The 23568-nt window shown below is 47.4% G+C and overlaps 1 protein-coding gene across 1 annotated transcript in view; it reads left to right on the plus strand.

Moving 5' to 3' along the window:
* Positions 1 to 23568, plus strand: part of LOC138631514 (rho GTPase-activating protein 7) — a 68813-nt gene that overhangs the window by 29803 nt on the left and 15442 nt on the right. The window contains exons 2-5 of the mRNA XM_069716507.1: positions 21030 to 21101; positions 21211 to 21292; positions 22031 to 22094; positions 22817 to 23436. Of these exons, the coding sequence (XP_069572608.1) occupies positions 21030 to 21101; positions 21211 to 21292; positions 22031 to 22094; positions 22817 to 23436 (838 nt within the window). The remainder of the gene's footprint in view (positions 1 to 21029; positions 21102 to 21210; positions 21293 to 22030; positions 22095 to 22816; positions 23437 to 23568) is intronic.

A 23568-nucleotide genomic window follows, 5' to 3' on the forward strand; every position in this document is an offset into this window, starting at 1 on the left:
AAAAAAAAAAAATTTGACTTTGTATTTCACGAGAGAAGTTGTGGCTTTTTGAAAGGGAGTCTATTGGCGACCGAGTATTTTTGGAGCCAGCCCCTGGTGGCCCTCAGTGCTATTGCACTTTAAGCTCCTTTTTCATTTGGCATCACTGCAAATGGTCTATTTTTTTTATTTACAGTCTATAGTCTAGTCTAGAGGCAATGTATTGCATTCTGTTAATAATGCACCTGTTAATACATTTTACTGTCATTTTTGAGTTTATTTTTGTACTAAATTTGTTTCATTCAAGTTTAACTTCATCAGACTGCGAGACACCATCAACTCCCTCGACACCGGTGAGAGGGGGAAGGCAGCGTTTTCTCTCTCTCTCTCTCTCTCTCTCTCCATCGTTCAGCTTTTCATACAGTTGAGTTTGGTTTTTCACAATATTGATTCTTTAATGTTTAGTTGATGGAGTGCTTTGTGTTGGTCAGCATTTTCACCAACTGCTGACGGTGTGCTGCCAGTTATTTCCACCTGCTCCAGGCTGCACACTCGGGTGTTTTCTGCAACATTTTTTTTTTTTTTAACAGATTCAGAAACTTGAACAAATTGGTTACAGGAGCCGGAGGGGGACTGCGGCTGCATTCAGACATTAAACATTGACAATGAATAAGACGTGCGAGGTGAAATGGAAGTATTCTTGTCTGAAAAGGCACGGGAATCATGCAGGCTGATAATAGTGAAATTCATTATTTTCTTACTTTTAAAAGGCCTGTTTTTCTTTCTTATACTTGTTTAACCCAAACTGCATCTTGTGGCAAAAAAAAAAAACAAAAAAAAAATCAAAGCTCTGCTTTGGCCTTAAAAACCACCTACAGACGGTGTTCCTTCTTCTTCAGGCACAAAATGATCAAGAGAATATGTCAGTGTTTGCAGAAATGCATGAAATCTCTCCTAACGAGCGCTCTGAAGCATCGTAGCGAATGTTAGCCGTGATTAGGCTCAGCGAGTTTACAATAATTGTACAATATCACAAAGTTTTAGTCTCCCAGAAAACTGCCACTGACACGTCGGTGCCATCATCAAAATGCTGCCTGAAGGGCTTCAGACGTGAGTGTAAAGTTTCCAAGGTGCTCATTATATGTATTTTTATTTGCAGTTAAACAGGATTTCGAATACCCTTCCGTAAGTGTACCGTGGTGTGTGCATATTCACAGCTGCTGGGCTATTGCTTTTACCACCTTTAAATAATGGCCCATATAAAGTTCAACAATTTTACAATTTGTAAATTTTTTTTTTTTTTTTTTTTAAAAACAACCAAAGAAACATCGCTACGGCAAAACTAAAAAGGTTTTCGGCAGTTCACAAACCAACGGCCGACATCGTGCTGGCAAAAAGGCTTTTTAGGCGCGTTACCGCCACCTTCTGGATCGGGGTGGTTAATGTTCACAACATGATGTAACGCAAATGGGTAGCCTTGACTTGTACATAAAAGTGGACGTCGCTTCCGGGTCTGAAAAATGAGGCCGATGCGGAAGTGCCTTTAAAGTACAATACCACCGAAGGCCACTAGGTGCTGGCTCCATAGACTTTCATGTTTAAGATGGAGTATAACTCTTCGCAGCGATAGCTAAAAAAAATCATGAAGAATAAAAGGACAAAATTGTCCCGATGGTTAATTGGCTTCGCGGCTCTCCGACAGAGAACAAGCCCATACAATAACACAACATGAACATGGACGCATAATGGTCATGACATTTCTCTCCCCGCCAACATTTCCCAGCACCTCCCGGGGGAACCCGAGGCGTTCCAAGTCCAAAAGGGATAAATGTTCTGTCCAGGGTGTTCTGGATTTAACTCGTGGTCTTCGACCAGCCGGGGGGAGCCCGGGAAAAACCTCCGGCGGGAGGGTCCGCGAGTGATCACAGAGAGCGACGACCGACAACTAAATTGACCACGAAGAGAGACAACGCGACCACACAAATGACACAGAGAGACAGAAATGGACCACGAGGAGACAACATGATGAGGGAAAAAACACTCGAATCCGCTCCGAGGAGACAAAACAACAAGGACAGACAGGACACAAATCCCTTACGAAGAGAGAGAAAACAACCAGAGAGACTAAAATGAGCCCTGAAACGCACAAACGGAGAAACAAAACGACCACAAAGAGAGACAAACGACGACAAACGCACAAAAGCCGACCCAAGAACCGAACGGCCACAAAAAAAAAAGACACACAAACTGACTCCGACGACAGAGTTGCGTCTTTTATTTATTTATTTATTTTTTTTTTTCCCTCATAACGTGTACTCAAATCCAATGAAACAACACCGATTTTCTGCCAAATTAACTGAACCAAAGCGACGTTCAGTGACCCAATTTTTGGCTGGATGCGTATATATTTATTTATTTTTTTATTCTGTGTGTCAACAGGAACATAAACAGCACCAGTGTGCCACGCTGACAGGAAACCAAACTAGGTCTGAGACCACATCTAAGAGCCTTTATTAAGCAACCGACTTTTACACACACACACACACACACACACACACACACACACACACACACACACACACACAGTCTCGCCGTAGAGCAGATCTGGCATCGCGGTTCTTCACTCTGTCTGCTTCTCTAATCATTCGGTTCCACGAGCGCAGCGTTCGCCTACATGCAGGACATCTAACTCTTCAGCCTTCAGCACGTCGGCCTCGTTTCACCGCGGGTGGAAAAAAAAAAGGGTTTTATGGCAAAAAAAAAAAAAAAAAAGAAATGTTGCTCAACGGTTTGTGCTTTCAAACCTGTTTTTTTTTATTTTAACAAACCAAAAGGAAAAATAAAAACTGTATTTTTTTTTTCAAATAAACAGGAAGTCTCGTCGCTTCAGAAACGTCGCATCCGTCCGGCAGCTCGTCGGCGGAGGGAAGTCGGAGCTGTCGAACGCTAATGAAGTGATTAAAATCCGGTCCGGAAGACAAGATGGTCGTTAAGGCAGGCAAACTAGTTTTATGTGAAATGATCCCGGAGCGACATGTTTTTTTTCTGCCCGCACCTTAAAATGACCGCCCGTGATGTCACGGAGCGAGACACGCGCCGTGACAACCAAAACTAACGGGATGAGATTCCTGAGATTGGCACAAATTCATTCACCGGCCGCTCCCGGTCCTTTCTTTCAGTTGATTAAGGAGATCCAAAACACCATCTTCATGACCAGAATGTCCCGAAGACAATCAAAGCCGCTGATTAATTGGCTCCGGTTCCCCCGTCGGGGACGGAGAGTGCAACGTCGGCTTCGCCCGTTGAGCCGCAAGCGGCCCGCGTATGGGGAGTACGCCGGACTGAGATGAACCTCAATCGTCCTTCGCGCTTTTCCATCCCACGTTATCGTTACCCGAAATGATTAGACGCTGACGGGACAGAAACATAAGTAGAGCAAAAAAAAAAATAGAGAGAAAAGAAATTACTGCTCGGAGCCAAAACCACCGGATAACGGTGCGAAAATTAGCGCAAAGGGTTGCAGGCGTCCGCTCAAAGACAGAATGTCTCCGCGGAGGGACGGGATGACCGCAAAAAAAAAAAAAAATTAAATCAAAATGAGTACAATTACAAATATATCAAAGAGGAGAACAAAGTAAATAAAGAAAGAAAATCACTTTTTTTTGATGGCAGTTTTCATGCAAGGCACATAAAATGTGGTCGTAATTGTGGGACCGAGCTCACAGAAGGATGCAACAATCAGGAAAAGGACCAGCGGTCTTCATCGGCTCTTTATCAAATATTTGTACTCGCGTAATATACATATGTGATGAAGTACTTGTAGTATTTTCTGTCTCTTCTTAATGTCAAGCGCCTGCCCATCGATCTCTCTCTCCCTCCCTGTCTTCTTCGGTCTTTCTCTTCCCATCCCTCCGTCCGTCCGTCTTTGCCACCGCGGCCTCGTCTCTCCCCCCCCCCCACCCCCCGCTTCTCTTATGGCCTCTCTCCGCTCGTACCTTTAATGTCATGATCTTTAGCAGTCAATGATTTTCAATACCAAAAGGTGGTCTGACCTTTCCGTCACAGACCTTCTCTCCGAATCCAACCTAATGCGAGCGGGCGGGTTGTTGCAGGAGTCGGGGGGAGGGGTGGAGGGGGGGGGGAGCTCTCGGCTCCGGTCTCCGGTGAAGGCTGGATGTGGACTGTATACAAAATGTCGGGGGGGGAGGGAGGGGGGGCTCATTTTATGAAGTGAACTCTGCTCGGTGGTGGTGGTGGGGGGGGGGAGTTAAAACTAAACTTAAACTTGTTTTTTTGTTGCTTTTTTTTTTTTTACAAATTTTGTCACGTCGTCAAGAATCGCAATTACGCTCGCTCCCGGGACAGGAAGGGTCGATCTCAGATTGGAGGGACGGCGTCTGCAGATTAGGACATAACACAGCAAACGAATCATCCGTCTCGAGGGGGGGATCTAAATTTGGACGCATTCTGTCTTTCTATATAGATAGGACGAAATGAACAACCTTTAAGGGCGCGAGCCCGCGTCCACTCGAGGAAAAGGGAACTTCAAAGCTTAATTGAGTCATCTGAGGGTCTGGATTATTAAACGTAGATAGTGAATCACTAACAGGTGCCCTATTTTTTTTTTTCCTTTTAATACCTGCTGAGCTCTTGTGCTGCAATTTCAACGAAGTGTGATGGAGAGAGACGAGAAAAGAAAAGAGGAGGGGATATAACATTTTTTTTTTTTTTTTTAAATCAACCCCACGGAGACAAAAGAAGTCTAAAAGAGGACCTGCAGAAAGTAACTTAAAAAAAAAACTTAAAAAGAGACCCAAACCCAATATAATAGACCGAGTGCACCCTGGACAGGTATTCTTCCAAAAACTTTTTGACTTGAACCTTGACTTCAATTCTGGCTCCTGAACGCTACTTTAAAAAAAAAAAATTATACCAATTTTATAAATATAATTTTTAAGAGAATTGCAGAACAAATCTTTAGTTTTCATGCAGTTTAGAGAGAGGAGGGGGGAGAGGGTCGGGGGTCGGTTCTTACCCAGCTTGCTTTCTGAAGCTGTGATTAACAGACGTCCCCTAAACGGCTCACGCCCAAAGCTGCTGCTACGCGTCTTTGCGGCGACAGCGGCATCTTTAACTGTGGAAAAGTCCAATGGCAAAAAAAAAAAAAAAAGCAGTTCGGTTCGGTTTCGCTGATACGGATCATCGTCACGCGGAAGAGAAACGGTAAAATGGTACGGTAGTCCACCTTTAAACGGTGTTTACATTTCCAGGTATTATCGCCGTCTCTTCGAGCTTCCCGGAGAGGTCTGATACCGATTCCACAAACCGCATTGATCCGTCAGCATTCTTATTATTGCATCTGGCATTTAAAGGCAAATGTCAGAGGGATTACAAGCAAAAAGTTGCACATTTTTCAGAGTCACCTTTTCTCGTCTCGGGGAGATCAGCGTTTGATAGTCGCAGTTTTTAATTTAAAAAAAAAAAAAAAAGACAAACGGAAAAAGAAAGAGACGGACGAATCGGAGTCAGGACAGATAAGAGACGCCGAGTGAAGGAGGAAAGACTGAAAAACGGGAGACGAGTTAAAAAAACAAAAAAACCCAACGTGAGACTAACGGAGAGAGATTAAAGGAGAGAGGTGGAGAGTGAAAGAGTTATCCCCGAGCGGTACGTCCAGGGGTCACTTCAAAAGTGCGAAGAAAACCTAAAAGTCCCGTCCCGGGCGGTCGGCCAAGTCTGACCTGCCCCCCCCCCTCCACTCTATCCATTAACTGAAAACTGCAGCAGATTTAGTGCGGCCGGCAGAACGTGTATTTTAAATACTGGCAGCTTAAATATGGCTCCGCATTAACAACCTCAGGAGGAGATTATGAATCACCAATAACGCAGCGGCCTCGTTTTTTTTTTTTTTTTTTTTTTTTTTCTTGTTCCTGAGTTATCAGTCATTGTTCCCATCAAAGGTTTATGGGCCCCCCCCCCACCCCCCGGGAGGGGACGGTGCCGGAGACGTCGGCCGCGGTAATCGGAAGTGGAGTGAAGTTTTAGAAAACAGGCGGTGAAGGAAAAAGGAAGGAAGGAAGGAAGGAAGGAAAAAAGGAAGGAAGGAAGGAAAAAAGGAAGGAAGGAAGGAAGAAAGGAAGGAAGGAAGGAAGGAGCGCCATAACGGAAACACGGATGAGCAGGCGAGGTTTGTTTTAGTTTTGTTCCTGTTGTCAGTCCGGTCTGAAGCAGCATGGAAGACATCTCGTTGCTACAACGTGGGAACATTTCACATTTCATTTGTTGGCTCATCCATGTTTAATGTGCGGAGCATAAATTAATCATTTGTTATTGAATATTTCACAATTAAGTTCTGGCTGCACCAGCTTCTAGGAACAGATAAAAAAAAAAATCTTCTCTGGTGAATTTAAATTTTTATAGTAGAAGGTTTGAAACGATTCGGGCCGGAAAGCCACTCCATTATAACGTCTACGCAGTGAAACGCCATCTGGCATTTCTCCCCAAACTTTTCCAGCGTTACACTCGGTCAGAATTTTGGTAACTTTGCAAATCCAAAACGCTGTTTGTTTGTTTTTTTGTTGTTGTTGTTGTTGTTTTTTAACCGACCGGTTTATATTTGAATCGTAAAGACAAAGCTCCTCTAACTGTAAGGAAGTCATCTTATGTGTTTTACAACATTGAATGCATCATGTTCTTCTCCTAACCTTGATCAAGTTAAATCAAGTCAAATCTCAAACCTTAACCTCGCATCGAGACGTCGTCCGATCAGGAAAGGCTCGTCCCACCCGGACGGGCGGCACAGATGATATATATATATATATTTTTTTTCTTCTTTAAAACGGCCTGACTTGTTGTAAAACCCCTAAATGTATCGACCGTGCCCTCAGTGTCCTCCGCGATAGACGCTCGCTCTAATCCTAAAGCCCACCACCCAAAAAAACAACAACAACAACAACAAAAAACACACACACACACACAACAGCATTTACGCCTTTGGTGGAAGACTTCTCGGAGTCCGCTGGCTTTTCTCAAGCTAAAGAGGTATTAAGTAATTTAGTGTCTAGACGGGGGGAGGTTTTTCTGCCGATACGGAGTTTGGCCTCCGCCGCCAGAAATCTCAGCAGTTGAAGAAATAGTTGTTTAGTCGCCGGTATTGATCTGCGAACCCTATCAACCCTCTGCAGATGGGATTTTGTGCTGCGGGGGCAGTGAGAAAAATAAATAAATAAATACAAATCGTACTTATTGCTCCTTAAAAGCAAAAGCACAATGAGGTTGGAGTGATAAAGTCGGCGGGGAGGAAGGCAGGAGGACGAGCAGACGGGTAAATCGAGCGGTCGGGGGGGGGGGGGGATCGTGCGACCCCCACAGGAAGCCGACCGGTTAGTCACGGAGGGAATTTCCTGAACCGGCGAACAGGACGGGAGCGGTGAGAACGGCACGTCGGCAAAAACAAAAACCCAAAAAAGATCCGTATCGTCCTGTGGATCGCAGCGTCCTCCGGGCGGGGACTTCCTGCAGTTACGATGACCGATACTCGGAGGTGTTTCCAGGACGGGCCTCGAGGACCGCAGGCTATGAAACTCGCGGTGAGAACGTTTTGGCTTTTCCACGTTCCAGTCTTTTTTGTTGTTGTTGTTGTTGTTGTTTTAACCACACAAGCGCGTAATAAGGTCATTTCCTTTTCCAGGCAATGTCAACGAGGGTCCTTATAAAGATAGTTCAAAAATATGTGTGTGTGTGTGTTTGTGTTGACTTTGGAATAGACTCCAGGACTTACGTCCGATTTTCAGAAAGATTTTTTTTAATTTTTTTTTTACCTTTTTGGGACCAATTTTATTCACCTTTTGAGGTTTAAATTAACATTCACTTTTTGTCGTCGAGATCAATTTCTTGCTTAAATCATAACCCCCCCCCCCCCCGAAGTTTCATAAGGGTCGGAGGCCTGTCCCTCACGGCAAGGATTTTGTGAGGCGTAACCGCGGCGATTTGTACCGCGGGCAAAAAAAATCGGAAGGAGTGCCCACGAACGTCGGCCGTGGGCACCCCCCCCCCGCCCCGACCCGCCCCACCGGACGACCGTTTCAGCCGGCGACGTTCTGGTCCGTCGGGCGCCGTGTTCCAGCCGAAGGCGTCGACGGGCTCCGGGGCAGCCGAGGTGCTGAAGCTCGTTTGTCGGCGGAGGGGGGCGGGGGGGGGGGGGGGGTTGAGATTCTTCCTCCGTCGGGAACCCTCCGACCTCCCGACGGCGACCCGGTGCGACCTTTTGGGCGCGCCGCACGCCGGCTTCCATTCGCGGCTCCGAACGCAGCGAAACCAGCCGCCGTTTATTTACGGGGGGGGGGGGGGGGAGAGGGGGTGTCGACCCTCGCAGGTAGGCGTCGGGAGACAGCGCCGTGCGTTGGACACGGCGAGGACAGAAATGCCGGCGAATCGCGTTAACCGCAACTGTACGAGGTCACGGCCCGGCCGATTCCCGACGCTCCCGGTCCGAAAATCCGCCTGAAAGGGTCGTTTCAGTTCCAAGTTTCGCAGAAGCCCCGTGTTCAGCTTCTTTGTCCTCCCTCCCCTCTCCCTCCTCCCCCTTCCCTCCTCCCCCGCGTCTCGACAACTTGGACTTCAGTCAGAGGAGGATGTCCAGCGCTGCGCCAGCAGAACTGTCACGCTCGGCGTTTAGAGGAATGTTTGGAACAATGATCGCGCTGAGAGCCCGGTAATAACATCTCTGAGCCGAGGTGCCAGGAGCTCCGTTGACCCCTTGGCAGCGTCCCCGGCTTGTTTTGTTTTTTTTGTTTTTTTTAATCCAACGGCCGGAACAAAACAACAGAGCGCGCTTTATTTATAGCGGCGCGTCAACAAGTACAGTGTGGAGGGGTCAAGCCGCGGGACGCCCCGGTGGGGCGAGGCGCCCGTCGAACTGGCGCGCTGAGCTCGTACGTCCGTTTTTGTTTTTTGTATTCATTTTCTAGTAACGGTTAAAGCAACAACAAAAAATAAATAAATAAAAGGACGCGGACGTTACAAATACGGGCTGTGAAGCCTCAAGCGGGGGGGGGGGGGGAGAACTTTAATACGGCTGCACCAAATAAAACGAGCTTCCCCCTCGGGGTGCCTCCGGCCCCGGCTTCGCTTACAAACAGGTGCAGACGTTCACATCTGCCCCGTCCGAATCTCCTCCCCCCCCCCCCCCCCCTCCTCCTCCTCCTCCTCCTCCACAGCTGGCAATTCATCAAAAAGAAAGCACGGCTGACAGCGTGGTAATGTTTGGTGTTTTTTTTAAGCATGGAAATACGGATGGACTCCTAAAAGAAGATAACGAGACGGCAAAGACGAAAGCAATCCATCAAGTGAAACCCCCGAACGGCCATTTCTGGCTCGTTCCATCAACAACCGGGGAGAGATTCCATCTGTCGGTGAACTTCAAAAAAAAAAAAACACAAAAAACTCCGATGCTATTTTTCCTCCATTTTCTCCTAATTTATAAGAGCCGGCTAAGAACACGACGGTGGGATCGTATGAAGCCTTAACGAACAAGCAAAACAAGGTTTCGGGTGAAAGCTGCAGCGTCGCCGTGCCAGAGCGGGAAAAAAAAGAAAGTTGATGTCGCGTCGGTGACCCGTTGCCAACAAATGTCCCTCCTCCGAATCCAGATCAGGATCATTTGGCAAAACCAAGCAGCGGATTCTCAGCGCGACCGGCAAAGGAAAAAAAAAATCTCACCAAAGTCCAGATTTTCTCCGGTCCTACATCCTTAATGTCCCTCCTAATGTCACCCTCGTCTTCGCGGTTTGTCTCCGTGTTGGTCTCTCCGTCGCGGTTCCACCACGAGGCCGGTAGCTTTCTCCGATGGGCTTCTTTGTGACTTTTCGGTCTTCCTCTACCGGTGGTCGGTCAGATCCGTCGGCGCTCGGATCGTTTCCGCGGTCGAAAAAGATCTCGTCGACGTTTCTGGACCGATTACCTTCGTCGCTGTCGATTTTTTTTTAAATTTTTTTTTTTTTTGGGGGGGGGGGGGGAGGAAGCATTTCATGCGACTTGGAATACAAACCCGAAGTTATTTCTTCCGCCTGCTCCGCGTTACATTACTGCGCTCTGTTCGCCAAGAATCTCTAAACTCTCTCATTACACCTCCATCGCATAAAGCCTAACGGGGCACTGTCAACACACACACACACACACACACACACACACACACACACACACACACACACACACACACAGATGAAGTAACAGGTCCTGCAGAGTGCAGCGTTCAGAGGAGGAGGGGGGGGGACACAGTTCAGGAGAGCAGGCTGCTTCCTGTCCCGCTGCATCGGAAATACCAGGACCGAAGCCTCCGAGGCTGGATTCAGATCAGACCACACACACACACACACACACACACACACACACACACACACACACACACACACACACACACACACACAGAAACTCCCATCCGCTGGGAGTATTGTTGGATTCTTCCTCTTCTGACGCCCGAGAGGCTCCTGCTTGGGAAAAGGAAACGCAGTCTTGCGTAACCCCGTCCACGGCCGAGTCAGAGGGCCTTTGTGTTCGCGGAGCCAGAGGTCGAACGCCGAGCGCCGCTTTAATCCTCCTCTCCTCCGCCGTCAGCTTCGCTCCGGAGGCCTTCACACTCGGCGAGTTGCGGGTCGACCGGTGCCGTTTGCCAATGAAAAAAAATACAGATAATACAGACCCCTTGTTGATTTTTTTTTTTTTAAGATATTTAATACATTCTTTTTTTTTTTTTTTTTTAAAATATGTATCGCATCCTAACTACAACCGTTTTTTTTTTTTTTTTTACCATCTTGCTTCAAGCATCTTTTAAAGGCAATTTTAACTGTAAATAATAATATCGATAAATTATTACCATTCAAAAAAAACATCCCAGAAGCGAGGGGCGGCTCTGGCTTAGAGGACACCATGCCCCGCCCACCTATACTATATATATATATATATATATATCAAACCAGACACGCCCCAAACATACCTTTCTTTAAAGGCCTGATATCTCATGAAATTTATTTTTTTTGTGCAGAAGGGCCGCCAGAACATCGATCAGAAAAGGGATTCATCCAACGACGCCGTAATGACTTGCGGCAAAACAAAAAGTTGACTCGGTTTAACGGAGCCCGCCCCTAGCGGCCACCGGCGGTATCGCACCCGAAGGCACTTCCGCGTCGGCTTCAGCTTTGTCAGACCCGCGGGGGCCGCGTCCGTTTTTCTACGGCACGTTTACCACAAGCGTTGCGGCGGGACGGGACGGGGGGGGGGGGGGGGTCTCCGTCCCGAGCGGGTCCGTGAATCGCAGACGTTGTAAAATATCACAGTAAATATTAAACAGGCGATAGAACTGATTGAGGGGGAACCTGCTGTTCAGTCTGCTCAGAACAGCTGCCGCCGCCGCCGCCGGGATAAACACACGCATATTACAATTAATTAGTTCGAATTAGACGGGGGATCGGCGACACGGACCAAAAATGTTACCTCACGGCCTGACGCGAATGACTCTGGGTTTTGTTGACGTTACAACCCGACCAACGGACGTTTCTTCGCGTTGAAAGCTAAACTCGTCCAACCTTCTTCTCCCGTTTCGACCTCCTTTCTTTTTTCTTTTTTCTTTTTTTTCATTTTCGTCTCCTTTTTGCTCCGAGTCGACCGACTGGGAGAAATCCATTAGTTGTTTACATACTCCCACTTTCTCCTCCTCCGCTTGAGAATTAATGCGGCGGATCCCGCAGACCGCTCTCCTCTCCTCACCTCGCCTCCGAGGGAATTATTCACATTTAAAAGCCCATAATCAAACACCTACGCCTTAAATGGAAGGCCATAAACGCTAATGGTATACCTTGGACTGAGTTGAGATGAAACCTTGAAGGACTACAGACTATTAGGGCACCGCGAAGACTTTATTCCTCCTTGTGTTGAGTCATTCGCCCCCATCGGGGTGGGGGGTGGATGGGGGTCTCTGCCTTTCATTTCGTCTGAAGTGGCTCTTTTCCAAAGCCCCACCACCACCACCACCACCTCCTCCTCCTCCTCCTCCGCCACCAAATGGCCTCTGAGAAGGTCAGAAATCAAAACCGGTGGAAAAGTATTCAATCTCAAAGGAGCAAAGAAGTTGTTCGCGTCCTGTCTCGTTTGTGACTCGACCGTCCCGAGGGGTTGTGACGCCGAATATCGATTCGTACCGGGGTCTCTTTTCGGGGCAAAGTGGACTTCTCTTATTTGAAATTACAATTATTTAAAGAGGGCTGAAATACGAATCGCCAGCCTCGAATCCGACCGCCCCGCCCCGCCCGCCCGCCCCCCCGCCTGCTGGGTCACCCCGGTCCCGAGTGGGCAGCCGGCCTCACCCTGGGATCCGTTATTTCCTTCTAAGGAGGGTCGGCGAAACATTCGGCTTTTACAGATTTTAATCTCCCAAATTCACCCCGCGACTTCTTCCACGTCTCGCGTTCAAAAGTCCATTTCGGTCTCCTCGGGCAGGCGCTCAAGTGTCTGCTGAATAGTCCCCCCCCCCCCCCCCTTGGGTTATTTTTAGGACGCCCTCCCCCTCCCTCCCTCCGGTGTTGAGGTGGCCCGGTCCGGGTTCAGAGGAAGGGGAGTGGTAGAGGGAAAGGGGAAACCTTCAACAATGACTTCATTAACATGATGCTCCACATGACCGGCGCCGCTGGACTTCACGGCTCCGCTGCAACGCTGGACGTAGGGCTTTTCCCTTCGGATTTACTGCCCCTGCGTTTGGACGTTTCCACATCAGCTCTCATGGGTGACACGGAGACCTTATGAAGTTCTTTCTGTCCAAGACTTCCGACCTCAAAAGCATGCTGATCACAAGTGAGTACGTGTTCGGTGTTTCGGAGAGGGCGGCATTACGCAGCCCCTCGCTCCTGCTGTCGTTTTGACGACCGGTTGCGATCGGTGCTCGATGGCTTTTCATTAAGGAAATGATTGGTTAATTAGCGTAACGGGTTGTAATTAATGAGGACCTGATTGCGCCTTTTGATTAGATGAAATATCTAACGGGCTACTTCAAAACAAAAAAAAGTCTCTTTGTTGAATTGACTTCAGATTAAATGTCGGCGCTTTCGGTGAAAGGAGTTTTTGTGCAAATGTGAATCGGCCGTTGCGATCAAAGTGCAATAAAGTTCTTGATTAATGAGGCAGATGAGGAATTTGAAGAACTTCAGCATGGGCTGTGAGCTCTTTATTGTTCGAAGGCCGTGGGCCTGAAAACATCACGAGCGCAGTTTTGAACTCTGTTGGAATGAAAGCTTCTTTTTTTTGTTGTATTTTCTGGCAGCGAGAGCGTAGGACTCACTTTGAATGTGTGTGGGCTGCTTTGCAAATGGGAACTGTTGAGGAGAACGTATCGCCTGGTTGAAAAAAAAAAACAAATATATATATTCCATCTTTTTCTAATAGGAAATTGTGTCTAAAAATACGTTTGGTAAGTTCAAATACCTGTGTGCGGTAGTACACTCCTGGATGTAAATCACATGTAAATTATTCAAAAACTGATGCTTTTGTTCGGTAAAATGGGACGTTGGTTGGTTTTAGTTTATTTTTTTTTTGTCTTTTCGCTTTTACATCCTTGAATCTCGCATTTGCTCTCATGGTGTCTCGTTGTATACGACTATATACAAGAAGGTGAGTTTCCCCCCCGCCCTCCCCCCACCCGGTGAAGGTGAACGGAGAGTTTCTAACTGCAGTTAATTCTGCTTCACTTCCTTCTCCATCGCCAAGATACTCAAAGGAGAACGCCCGACAGGTCCGCGAGCACCTGGTACAGCAGGTTTGCGCAGCATAAATAATAATAACAATACATGTGTTGACACTTTCTCCTCAAAGACGAACTTAAGTGTGATTTATTTTTTAAGAAGACTCTCGGACTCACAGAGGACCCGGCACGAGTTTGTTTCGCCCTTACAGTTAATGAGCTGCAGGCGCAAACGCGCGAGTGGCTCATTAGGTAGTTAGGTATCAAACACCTACAGAACCAAGTAAAGCTTTTGATTCATTACCAACGCCAGACGTGAAAATAAGTCTTACAAATGTCGCCGCGGTTACGGTTCGCCAACTTGAGACGGAGTTCAGCTCATTTTGGACATTTGGCCAAAGGAGGTTCAAACTTGGAGCCCTTTTGGTGAATTTTCTCTTTATAAAATGCTCATTAGAAAGATATATATATATATATATATTTTTTTTTTTTTTGTCGCAGTTTCCCATTTTTATGCTGAGAGAACTCGAGCACGGCAACATTAGCGGCTAAAGTGCCATCCCTTCCGGCGCATGCGTTAATCCTCCCGAAGGATTGGCGCGTAAGCAATTTGCGAAAACTGGCGGTGAGTTCGCAGATTGCAACCGATCGAATCCTCCTGACCATTTCAGAGAATTTGCCAAAACGTGCCAAAAAAAAAAAAAAGTGCCACGTTTTCTCTGTTGGTTCGTTGCTACTGTGGAAACGTGGCGGTGCAACATGGAGTGACTCCCCACGTCCAGATAGTTCTCCGGTTCTTGCAGAAGCCAGTTTAGTTTAATAACACAATGAATATTTGACACTCCCAAATGTCTCCCAGCCTAGCTGCCAACAGTTGGACTCAATTGGGCGGCATATTTAAATTTATTTAAATATTTAATATTATATTTATATCAAATATAAATATTATTTATATATATTCATATATATTTATAATATTATAATATATAATAATATATAATAATAATGATATATAATAATATATAATATAATATATATTTAAACTTTCCCGAACATTTTATATTTAAGTGAATAAAATGTTCGGGAAAGTTTAAATACAACAGGATTTGGAAACTGAGCCATCTTCTGTAAAGCCCAAATACGTTTATGTTTGTTGCGACAAACGATATTCTCCTCAACGATATGTTTTAACCCCGTGACCTGCAGACACATTTTAGGCCATTTTCCACAGACTAAATCCATGTTGAAATTCAACACCCAACAGAGCTTTTTTATTATTTGTGTGACGTCTCAAGTGAAGCTACGCCTTTATTTATTTGATTTTTTTTAAGATAACCAGGCCGAATCTGAACTACAAAAAAAAAAAAAACTTTAAAAAAACTACTGCGGAGATCGTGTCGAAACGGGAGGCGACCGATGTAAAACTACAATAAGGACAAAAGTAGTCTGAAAATCAGCCTTAATGTTGTTGTTGTTTTTTTAAGTGGACGGAAATATGTAACAGTGACGGTTTATTTACACGCCGCGTGTAGAGTACTGATTTAATATACTGTAATTACATCTGTGTGTGTGTGTGTGTGTGTGTGTGTGTTATGTAAAGGAGCCATTTGTCCGAACGCCAACATTAATATGAACTGTCCTCCGGAGGTTCACACAGCCCCCCCCCCCCCGATGAGACGCTTACTAATCTACTTCGCCCGTTGACTTGTCAAACCCAAAGCTCCTCGTGACGGCTCACCGCCGACTGCGCGCGCATCCGTTGCGACCCGTCCGACCGACGGGCGACATTTAACATCCTGTCCGTGTTGTTAAAGGTAAAAAAAAAAAAAAAAAACACCCAAAAAATGGATCCGGTAGTTCACCAGAAAGAAAAGATGCGACGGTGTTCCCATGCGCGAATTTAACCTTTCGCTGTAACGTGACAAAACAGGCGGCGGTGCTTCGTCACACACCGACGGTGTCGGTTTATCTTTTTAAACTCGTACGAACTCGACCTGAAAAAAAAGGAGAATCGACAGGATCGGCTGCTGTGAAACGTCAGCCGCTGGGCGCGTTCACATTTTTATATTTCACTCCGCCGTGACGGCGAGCGGGCGTCGGGATCGCTGCCGTCGTGGCCATTTGTGACTTTTTTTTTCCATATCGACTGTAAAAATTCTGAATGACTTTTACGTTCGGGCAAGAATCTCTCGCATTTTTGTTTTGTTTGTTTGTTTTTCCCTTCAATCGTACACGCACGATATACCAGCAATTTTCACATCACAGCAGACCGTTGTACCGGCATGAGTGTACTTACAAAATAAAAACAAAACACGCGCGTTCCCGGTCGTATTTCAGAAGTTTCCTGAGCTTTATTCCTTTTAAGTGGGAACGTAGAACCACGACAGCTTGCGGGTGTAAAATTGCGTCTTACAGCTCAATAATTGCGCATCAACGTAAAGGGCTTTAACGCCTCTTCGACCCCGTGGACCGCTGCTGCTGTGGGTGTGAGGGTCAGCTGAGTGCCTGAAATTAATGGGATCTATTGTAACGGTTTAAGCAACAGGCAGCCAGGAGGTTAATTCGTTTTTGTTCCCTCTCGACAAGCGCGAGAGTACTTTTTCCTCTTTGCACTTGTTATAATTCGTGATATAATTACTTTTCCACATGGGGGATTATTAAGAGGTGGCGGCTACCCTCGTGTGCTCACCGAACAAGAGTCGATAATCAGACGCATCTGGATTTGCCTGGCAAATTCTCCTGGCTCGAGTTATTCAAGTTGCGAACCCGGCAGGTTTTACAGAAGGGAATTTTTGTTGTTGTTGTTGTTGTTGTTGTAGTACCGCCGCTGGCCACTTGGGGGTTAACTTTGAACGATCTCGACTAACCTCGTCGTAGCGCGCCAACCGACCCCTGCAGTTTTTAATGCCTTATTTATTTTTTTGCTCTAAGAATTTAGAAGCAGTAAATACAGGTACGATGCTTCCTCACCGCTCCAGTAAAGTTCCAGTCGAACTTTCAAGCAGAAATATGCGTGTTGTAGTTCCTATTTTTCCTGATACAAACTTTGAATCGCCCTGCTGTCATTCTGTACGGGCTTGTTCCGCACACATTAAATACACATTGTGTATTGAAGTCTTTTATTAACTTTAAGCAGCTCTCACAACTAGTTTCCTCTGAATAATGGAAAATGAAATCACTTAAGGATCTGTCACCGACATAACCTAGACAGAACTTTTTTTTTTTTTTTTGATAACCATTACAAGGGGGGGGGGGGGAATAACCATCAGAGACACGGCGGAAGAGGAAGAAGGAAACACACCGCTCGCCATTTTGACAGCTGACATGCCTCTGATCTTCAACCGCACCTCCGGAGACCTGCGAGACGCTCTTAAGCTGCAAGCGGAGCGGCGAGCAGCCGCGCAGGGCGTGAAAAGCGGCGCGAAAGGGGGACCGGGGGCCAGCTCACCACATGGGACGACTTGAGACGACCTGTAAAATTTCCTCAACTGGCCAATTGATATCGACTGTCTTCCCCGATGACAATTCATGACTCCGACTCCTGTCAAGAAATATGACATCATATTCAACTTGAATTTAGAGAAACATACGCCGTAACCTCGTGTCAAAACAGGACCTTAGACCCGTGTTGCCGTTTTCCTTTTACGCATTTGGTTTGTCTTTTAACCCCCCTCCCCTCCCCCGAGTTATCCTAACCGATGGCGAGCAGTCATTTTGTCGTCCAAATCAAAGCTCCGTGTCCCGACGAGCGTAAACACCCGAACACGAACGCTCCCCCGGGCACGTAGCGCCACCGTCCGCGGTTCCTCTCCGGCGTCCGCGCACGCGCCGGCCGGCCGGCTTCCTGGCGCTGGCCGGGCGGAGTCAACGTAATCAAATAACCGAATCTCTTATCAGGGCCCAGAGGGGCCGAATCACAACTTCCTCACAGACAAAGTCCGTCGGAAAGGGAAGAGGGCCATTGCTTTGCTTTGGTCACACTCAAAACAGGAGCTCGGTAGATACGATCGCTTACGTAAACGCCGAGCCACGGAGAAAAGAGGGGTGGAGGGGGGTGTGGGAGGACGGGGGACGGCGGGAGGACGGGGGGGGCGTCCTGAATGTAGCAGCGCGAAGGGTTTTCCCCGAACACGCCGGCCGAGTAATAATGTATTGTTGTTTCCGGCAGGTGTGGGAATGTTTGGAACCTCACTGAGCTCATTTGTGTTATAATTAGTCCGGCAGGTTCGTTCCGCAGCCGCGCGACCGATTCACCGCCGACCGCCTCGTTTCGCGGACAAAACGCAACTCGCCGGTTGCGTAACTGTTCGACGGCACACCGGCGAAGTAACTTAAGCGTCACCGGAGACCAGGCCGCCGCATTCAAACCGGGTCCGGCTCATTCAAACGTGACGCCGGGTTGGCCGGCGCACGGTCCGGCGTTGGTCGAGCAAGTTCGGAGGCAACGGTCGTGAATGCGGAGAGTATATACCCTTTGGCATTTCAGCAGCTCGGTCGAGAGAACACAAACTCAAACCGAGTCGCTTCCTTATCGATTATCGTAGGTTGATGTCGGGTTAATCGCGGGTCAAATAAAAAGCCGGTATTCGTTTTTGGTTTTTTTGGGGGTTTTTTTTCAGCATTTCAACGTTGACTTTATTTATTGCTTCGTGCGAAGGAGGCCGATTGCAGCTCTGGCGTCCCGACACCCGGCAGCGCGTGAGGAAACAAAGGAAATCAACAAAGGAAATCGACTTTGTTTCGTGGGCTTCCTCTTTTCAGCCGCGTTTCACCTCAAACACTTTCTTCAGGAGCTGCTTCTTGAAGCCCTGAAGCCACTGGTTTTGCTTTCAAAGAGGGATATCGGGACCTTTGTTAAAAGTGGGAAAACGGGTTTAAATGACAAGCACTTTGAACTTGTGACCCCTCCCGGGGGAGGTGGAAAAAAAGCGACAGGCCCGTGCTTTTCTGTGCTGGTGATGGACCGGGGGGGAGGGGGGGGAGACACACTGAGGGGATGGTAGGTGCGCATATCCCTGGATTTACAGCTCTCCCCACGGACGTGCGAGCCGGCGGCTCGGCCCCCCCCCCCCCTCTCCCCGCTTGATCCCTTTTCCATCTCAAATGTCGCATCTCCGTCGCGACGCCGGAGAAACGAGCTCAGCGCTTAAACTGAGCTGGTCATTTGAAGGGTCAGAGCAAACACACTCACGCCGATCCCTCTGCGTTTTACCGTTCACGCTTTCATTTCCGCCCCCCCCCCCCCCACACACACACACACACACACACACCCTTCTCCCCCGTCTTCCCTTTGTGTCATTTTGAAGGTCGGCCGTACTTGGTTGATTTTCCCTGCGGGGTTTACATATCTGGGCCATCTGCTTTTTTGCCGTGCTGTTCTCTTGACCGACCCCCCCCCCCCCCCCGCGGGGCAAGCGAGGCCGCGTCGCGAGCCAAGTTTCCCACCCCGCTTGTCGCGTGAGACGTTTGGTCAAAAGTTTTGAAAAGTCACGTAGTATAAAATGAGAATTACAGCTGAAGTGAATAAGAAAGGCAGTCAAAAATAAAAAAACAACAACAAACAAAACAAAAACAACCCACCACCACCAGACAAAGAAGTGTTTGAAGAACCAATCCGTCACGGCCAAACGGCTGTTGTTGTTCTTTAGTGGAGAACTAATGTCGGCCATATTTCATGCTGTCTGAGTATGAAAACAAGAAATGCCCTTGGCGCTATTCGAACTGCTAACTGCGACGGGCAGAGAGAGAGAGAGAGAGAGAGAGAGAGAGAGAGAGCTGGTTTAACGTTTTCAGGGAGAGTTTCGGCGGGCAAATATTTTAAGACGTCTTTGGAAAAATCCAAATCCGTTCTCCGAGCTGCGCCGCGCCGGACTGAGAAAACGATTTCTGTCGCTGCTCGCTGTAAACGTTCTGGATCAACCAAATATTTTTTACGCTTCAAGTGAGAGCATTTCATCCGATTTCCGTCTCGGTGCAGTACATGTATGTATATGTATATATATGTGTATATATATATACATACATATATGTATATGTACAGGTGCATTCGTGAAGTGTTGACGCGCCGGTGTGCCCGTTTCTGTTTGCGTTCCTTGTGTGTTGGCGCTCGCCACCAGTGCAGGGAAGAGCACGATCGGGTCAAGCGACCAGTTCAAGTACGCTCCGCTGTGCGCGTTCGTCGAAATGCGTTTGATAAAACGGCTGCCACTTTTAACAAAAGAGGAGCGCAAAGGAGCGTTCATTTTGTTCCCGCCGTCGTGTCCCTCGTGTCGTTTTATTAATCGCCGCACGGGCGAATACCGCGGCAGCGATCCCCTCGCGGGAACATCTTTCGAAAACGTGAAATGAATGCAGCTTTAATGGAGGAGAGGAGATTTTAATTAAGAGTAAATACATGTGGAATCACATAACAATGCTCGTTTTAGCAACAAACAAAAAAATAACATTATGGACATTTTTTTTTGTGTGAAACTAAAATGACGCTGCAGCTGCTGTGCAGAAAAGGATCAAACTATCTTTATTTGTGTAGACGTCCGTATTGCATTTCGTTGCAATTTTATGAAAGACAAAGTCAGCAAAAAGGCTTCTTGTAATGGCAGGTAAGCTGGTCAACACTGTTGATTAGGTTAGTAAATATAATGCACATTCCCTGGGCAAGGAAATGGAGGCCAAAGTGGAAGCACTTCAAACCGCAATACCACCGAGGACCACTAGAGGTTAATTTAGGGGGTGCTCTAACTCCAGAAAAAAACAACAACACATGACCTAATTACAATTTTGAAGTGAGGAAGCCTGTGGTGGGTCAACTTCTGGGTTTCTTACATTTCGATCAGATCTCAGCATTGGCTCACATATTCCCATGTTAACATCCGCGAGAAACGTAACTTTAAAAGAACGCGCACCTTTTAAAGGTTTTTTTTTTTCCGCGGGGTACCCGCCTTCCTTGGGCGGGACCAGCCCGTCGCATTGATCTGCCCATCTACAGCAACGGCCTTAGAGAGCGGCGGATGGATAGAAGATGAAGAGGAGGGAAACATGTGAAAAGCCTCTTTTCCCTCTCTCTCTCTCAGAAGCTCCCTTCCCCACTCTCAGCCAATTAGCAGTAATTAAAATGGCCTCTTCCAGGAGTCACAGATAATTAATAGCCTGTATGTGCTCCCAATTTTTTCCTCCCTTTGTATTTTTTTTCCACCCAAATGCAAATGTAATTAAACTTCATAAACAGACGACTGATTAAGTGCAAATATTTGCCCTCTTAAAGCGGCCGGAGCATGAAATGATTTTAATTGAATCAAATGTGGTTTTCCTTCTGTTGTGTTTGCAGAGATCGAAGCCAAGGAGGCCTGCGATTGGCTGCGAGCGGCCGGCTTCCCTCAGTACGTGCAATTATTCAAAGGTAAAATATGAGGCTGTTTGAGGTAGTCCACTCCGACACGGTACAGAGTAAATACAAACGATGCGTCAGACGCCGTCTTGTTGTTTCATTCGTCTTGTCCGTGCGTCAGACTGCAGGTTCCCCGTCGACACCGAGTGGGCGAAGCGAGACCACCGCTTCCTGGACAAGGACGCCCTCGATTCGCTCTGCAGGTAACAAACCCGGGGCTTCCGAACGCCGTTTTAGAAGGTGGACACAATAACGTGAACACCTTTTAAGAAATGTAACACGAGCGCGTTCATTAACTTTTTATGTATTTCTGAGGTATCCTTCTTTTTTTTTTTTTGTCACAAATTACTATCGAATGTTACACTTTTTCTTCTGAATCAAGTCGTCTTTACAATTTGGAGGATATATTTGATTACTATAGAGGACTATTTATTTTTTTAATTATTATTATTATTATTTAACACGTTAATGCGCATCATCTACGCTGTACAAGGCTTAGAGACTTTTTTCTGTCGAGCACAAACAGAGCTCAGCACAGTCATGCACACGTAGCTGGAGGAAGCAATAACTTTTGTGAATAAGTATTAGAAGTTATGTCGCTTGATCAACATCAGCAGCTGTGTTATAAGCAATTTTGTGGGCACCGGTTTGTTTACAGAGTTGGAGGTGGGTTTTTTTTTTCAAAGCAGCTGCTCTAGCACAGCGAGAGTGTTCTTTCTTTTTTTTTATTCATTTGGATTTTAAAAAATTAAGTTTTTTTTTTTCAGATCGCGCTTCAAAACACAACCTGTTTATTTACATGGAAAATTCTCTGAAAAACATACGAGTTTTTTTTTGTTTTTGTTTGAGGATGCGTGACGTATAAGATTTACAGTATCTTTGTAAACACTGCCCACAGGTCATCTAACCCCCCCGTCACCCTTCTCTTCTTCCTCCTTCAGGAGATTAATCACTTTAAACAAAAGCGTGGAAATTAGGCTGGAGCCGCGGAGATCAAAGCGCAGGGTGAGTGTCGAGAGCGAACGCCGGGAAACTCGAACCCGGCGGGAGTCCTCGCATCGGAGGCGGCCGGGGGGTGGGGTGGGGGGGTGGGCGGCGTCACGCCGTGAAATCGGCTCGCTAACAGTCACTCGACATCGACTGATGTCAGCTGATTTCCTCTTCCTCCGTGAACAGTTCCTCTCTTTAAGAGAAAGTGACATCCGGGAGGAGTCCACGGAAGGAAGAAAGAATTGATGCGGTTTTGGGATTTGGGTTCCTTCATCATCACTGTGTTCATTTTTACACCTTTATATTATATTGTGATGTAAAGTGTGTCGCTGGTTCTGCTTTGCAAACCACTTCAGTACTAAAAAAAAAAATGTTGTAATCAAGTAAAATTTGCTAAAATAAGGACAAAATAATGCTTTATTTAAGCGTATGGCCTTCAGGTGGCTCTCCGGCAGACAGGTAACTGCTAGCGCATTCGATTCCAAAGAAAGATCAACTTAAGCCGAAAAAAAAAAAGCACTGTTTAAATACATGACATGGTCGAAGCTGCAGAGGCTGAAACGCGTTGACTTTTTGTCCCCGTTTAGGGGTACGAGCCTAAATCCTACATTTCCCACAATGCAGCTCTCAATTATGCAAACGTTTTCGATACAAGTTCAGATCTTCGAAACTCTCATGTCCTGTTGAAATGGCGCCCGGATTCTGTTTTGAGTTTGCCGTCCATCTTCTTCTTTCAGGGAGACGACGGCGACGAGGAAGACTTCTCTGCCATCAGCCCCAACTGGACCTACGACAGGCGAACGCGACAGTGGCGACGCCTCGACTCCCCGCTGGACATCCTCCGCTTGTCCGACAGCCCAACCGGGCCTCGGGACGTGTCGGTTTGTGACGTCAGCGACCGCCACGATGTCAGCTCCATCCACAGCTCCAGCAGCACGGAGAGCGAAGGCCACGACGGGTACCGCGAGAGTCCCGGAGAAACCGCCGCCAACGTCGCCGCCAGCAACACGGACGACCAGGAGACCAGCAGGAGCTCCTCCCGCTGCTCCTCCCTCAACAAGGCCCCGTCCCTGGATACGTCCTTCAGTGGGCCCCCCTCCCCCGGTGGCAGCGGGGGAGGAGGGTCATCCGTGGTGAGTCTGGAAGCCGAAGGCAGCTTTCCGGACAAACCGCCCAGGAGGAAGTGCACCACCCTGCTGAGGAAGATGGAGAAACTGAGGTTGAGGGGGACGGCTGGCTTCCTCTCACCGGATCACCGCGGCGGACGCAACGATGGAAGTCGAGCCGGGCGTGTTGTAAGCGGTCCAGCCGCGGTCCCGGAGGCGGAGGGGACGGAGAGGCTGCCCTGTCCGTCAAGGTGAGGGTTGTGATCCTTTAAACATCCAACATTTCTTCCAGGAGCCATTCTCAGAATCTTCCGCTGGACGATTTGAAGCAGAGTGACCCTACCGCCTCTTTTAACGCTTGACTTCCGCCTTCCTGAACGTCT

Source organism: Brachyistius frenatus, unplaced genomic scaffold, assembly GCF_029030835.1.
Source record: "Brachyistius frenatus isolate BFR_SWC_R1_liver_20210118 unplaced genomic scaffold, ASM2903083v1 Contig_5, whole genome shotgun sequence".
NCBI classification, from domain to species: Eukaryota; Metazoa; Chordata; class Actinopteri; family Embiotocidae; genus Brachyistius; species Brachyistius frenatus.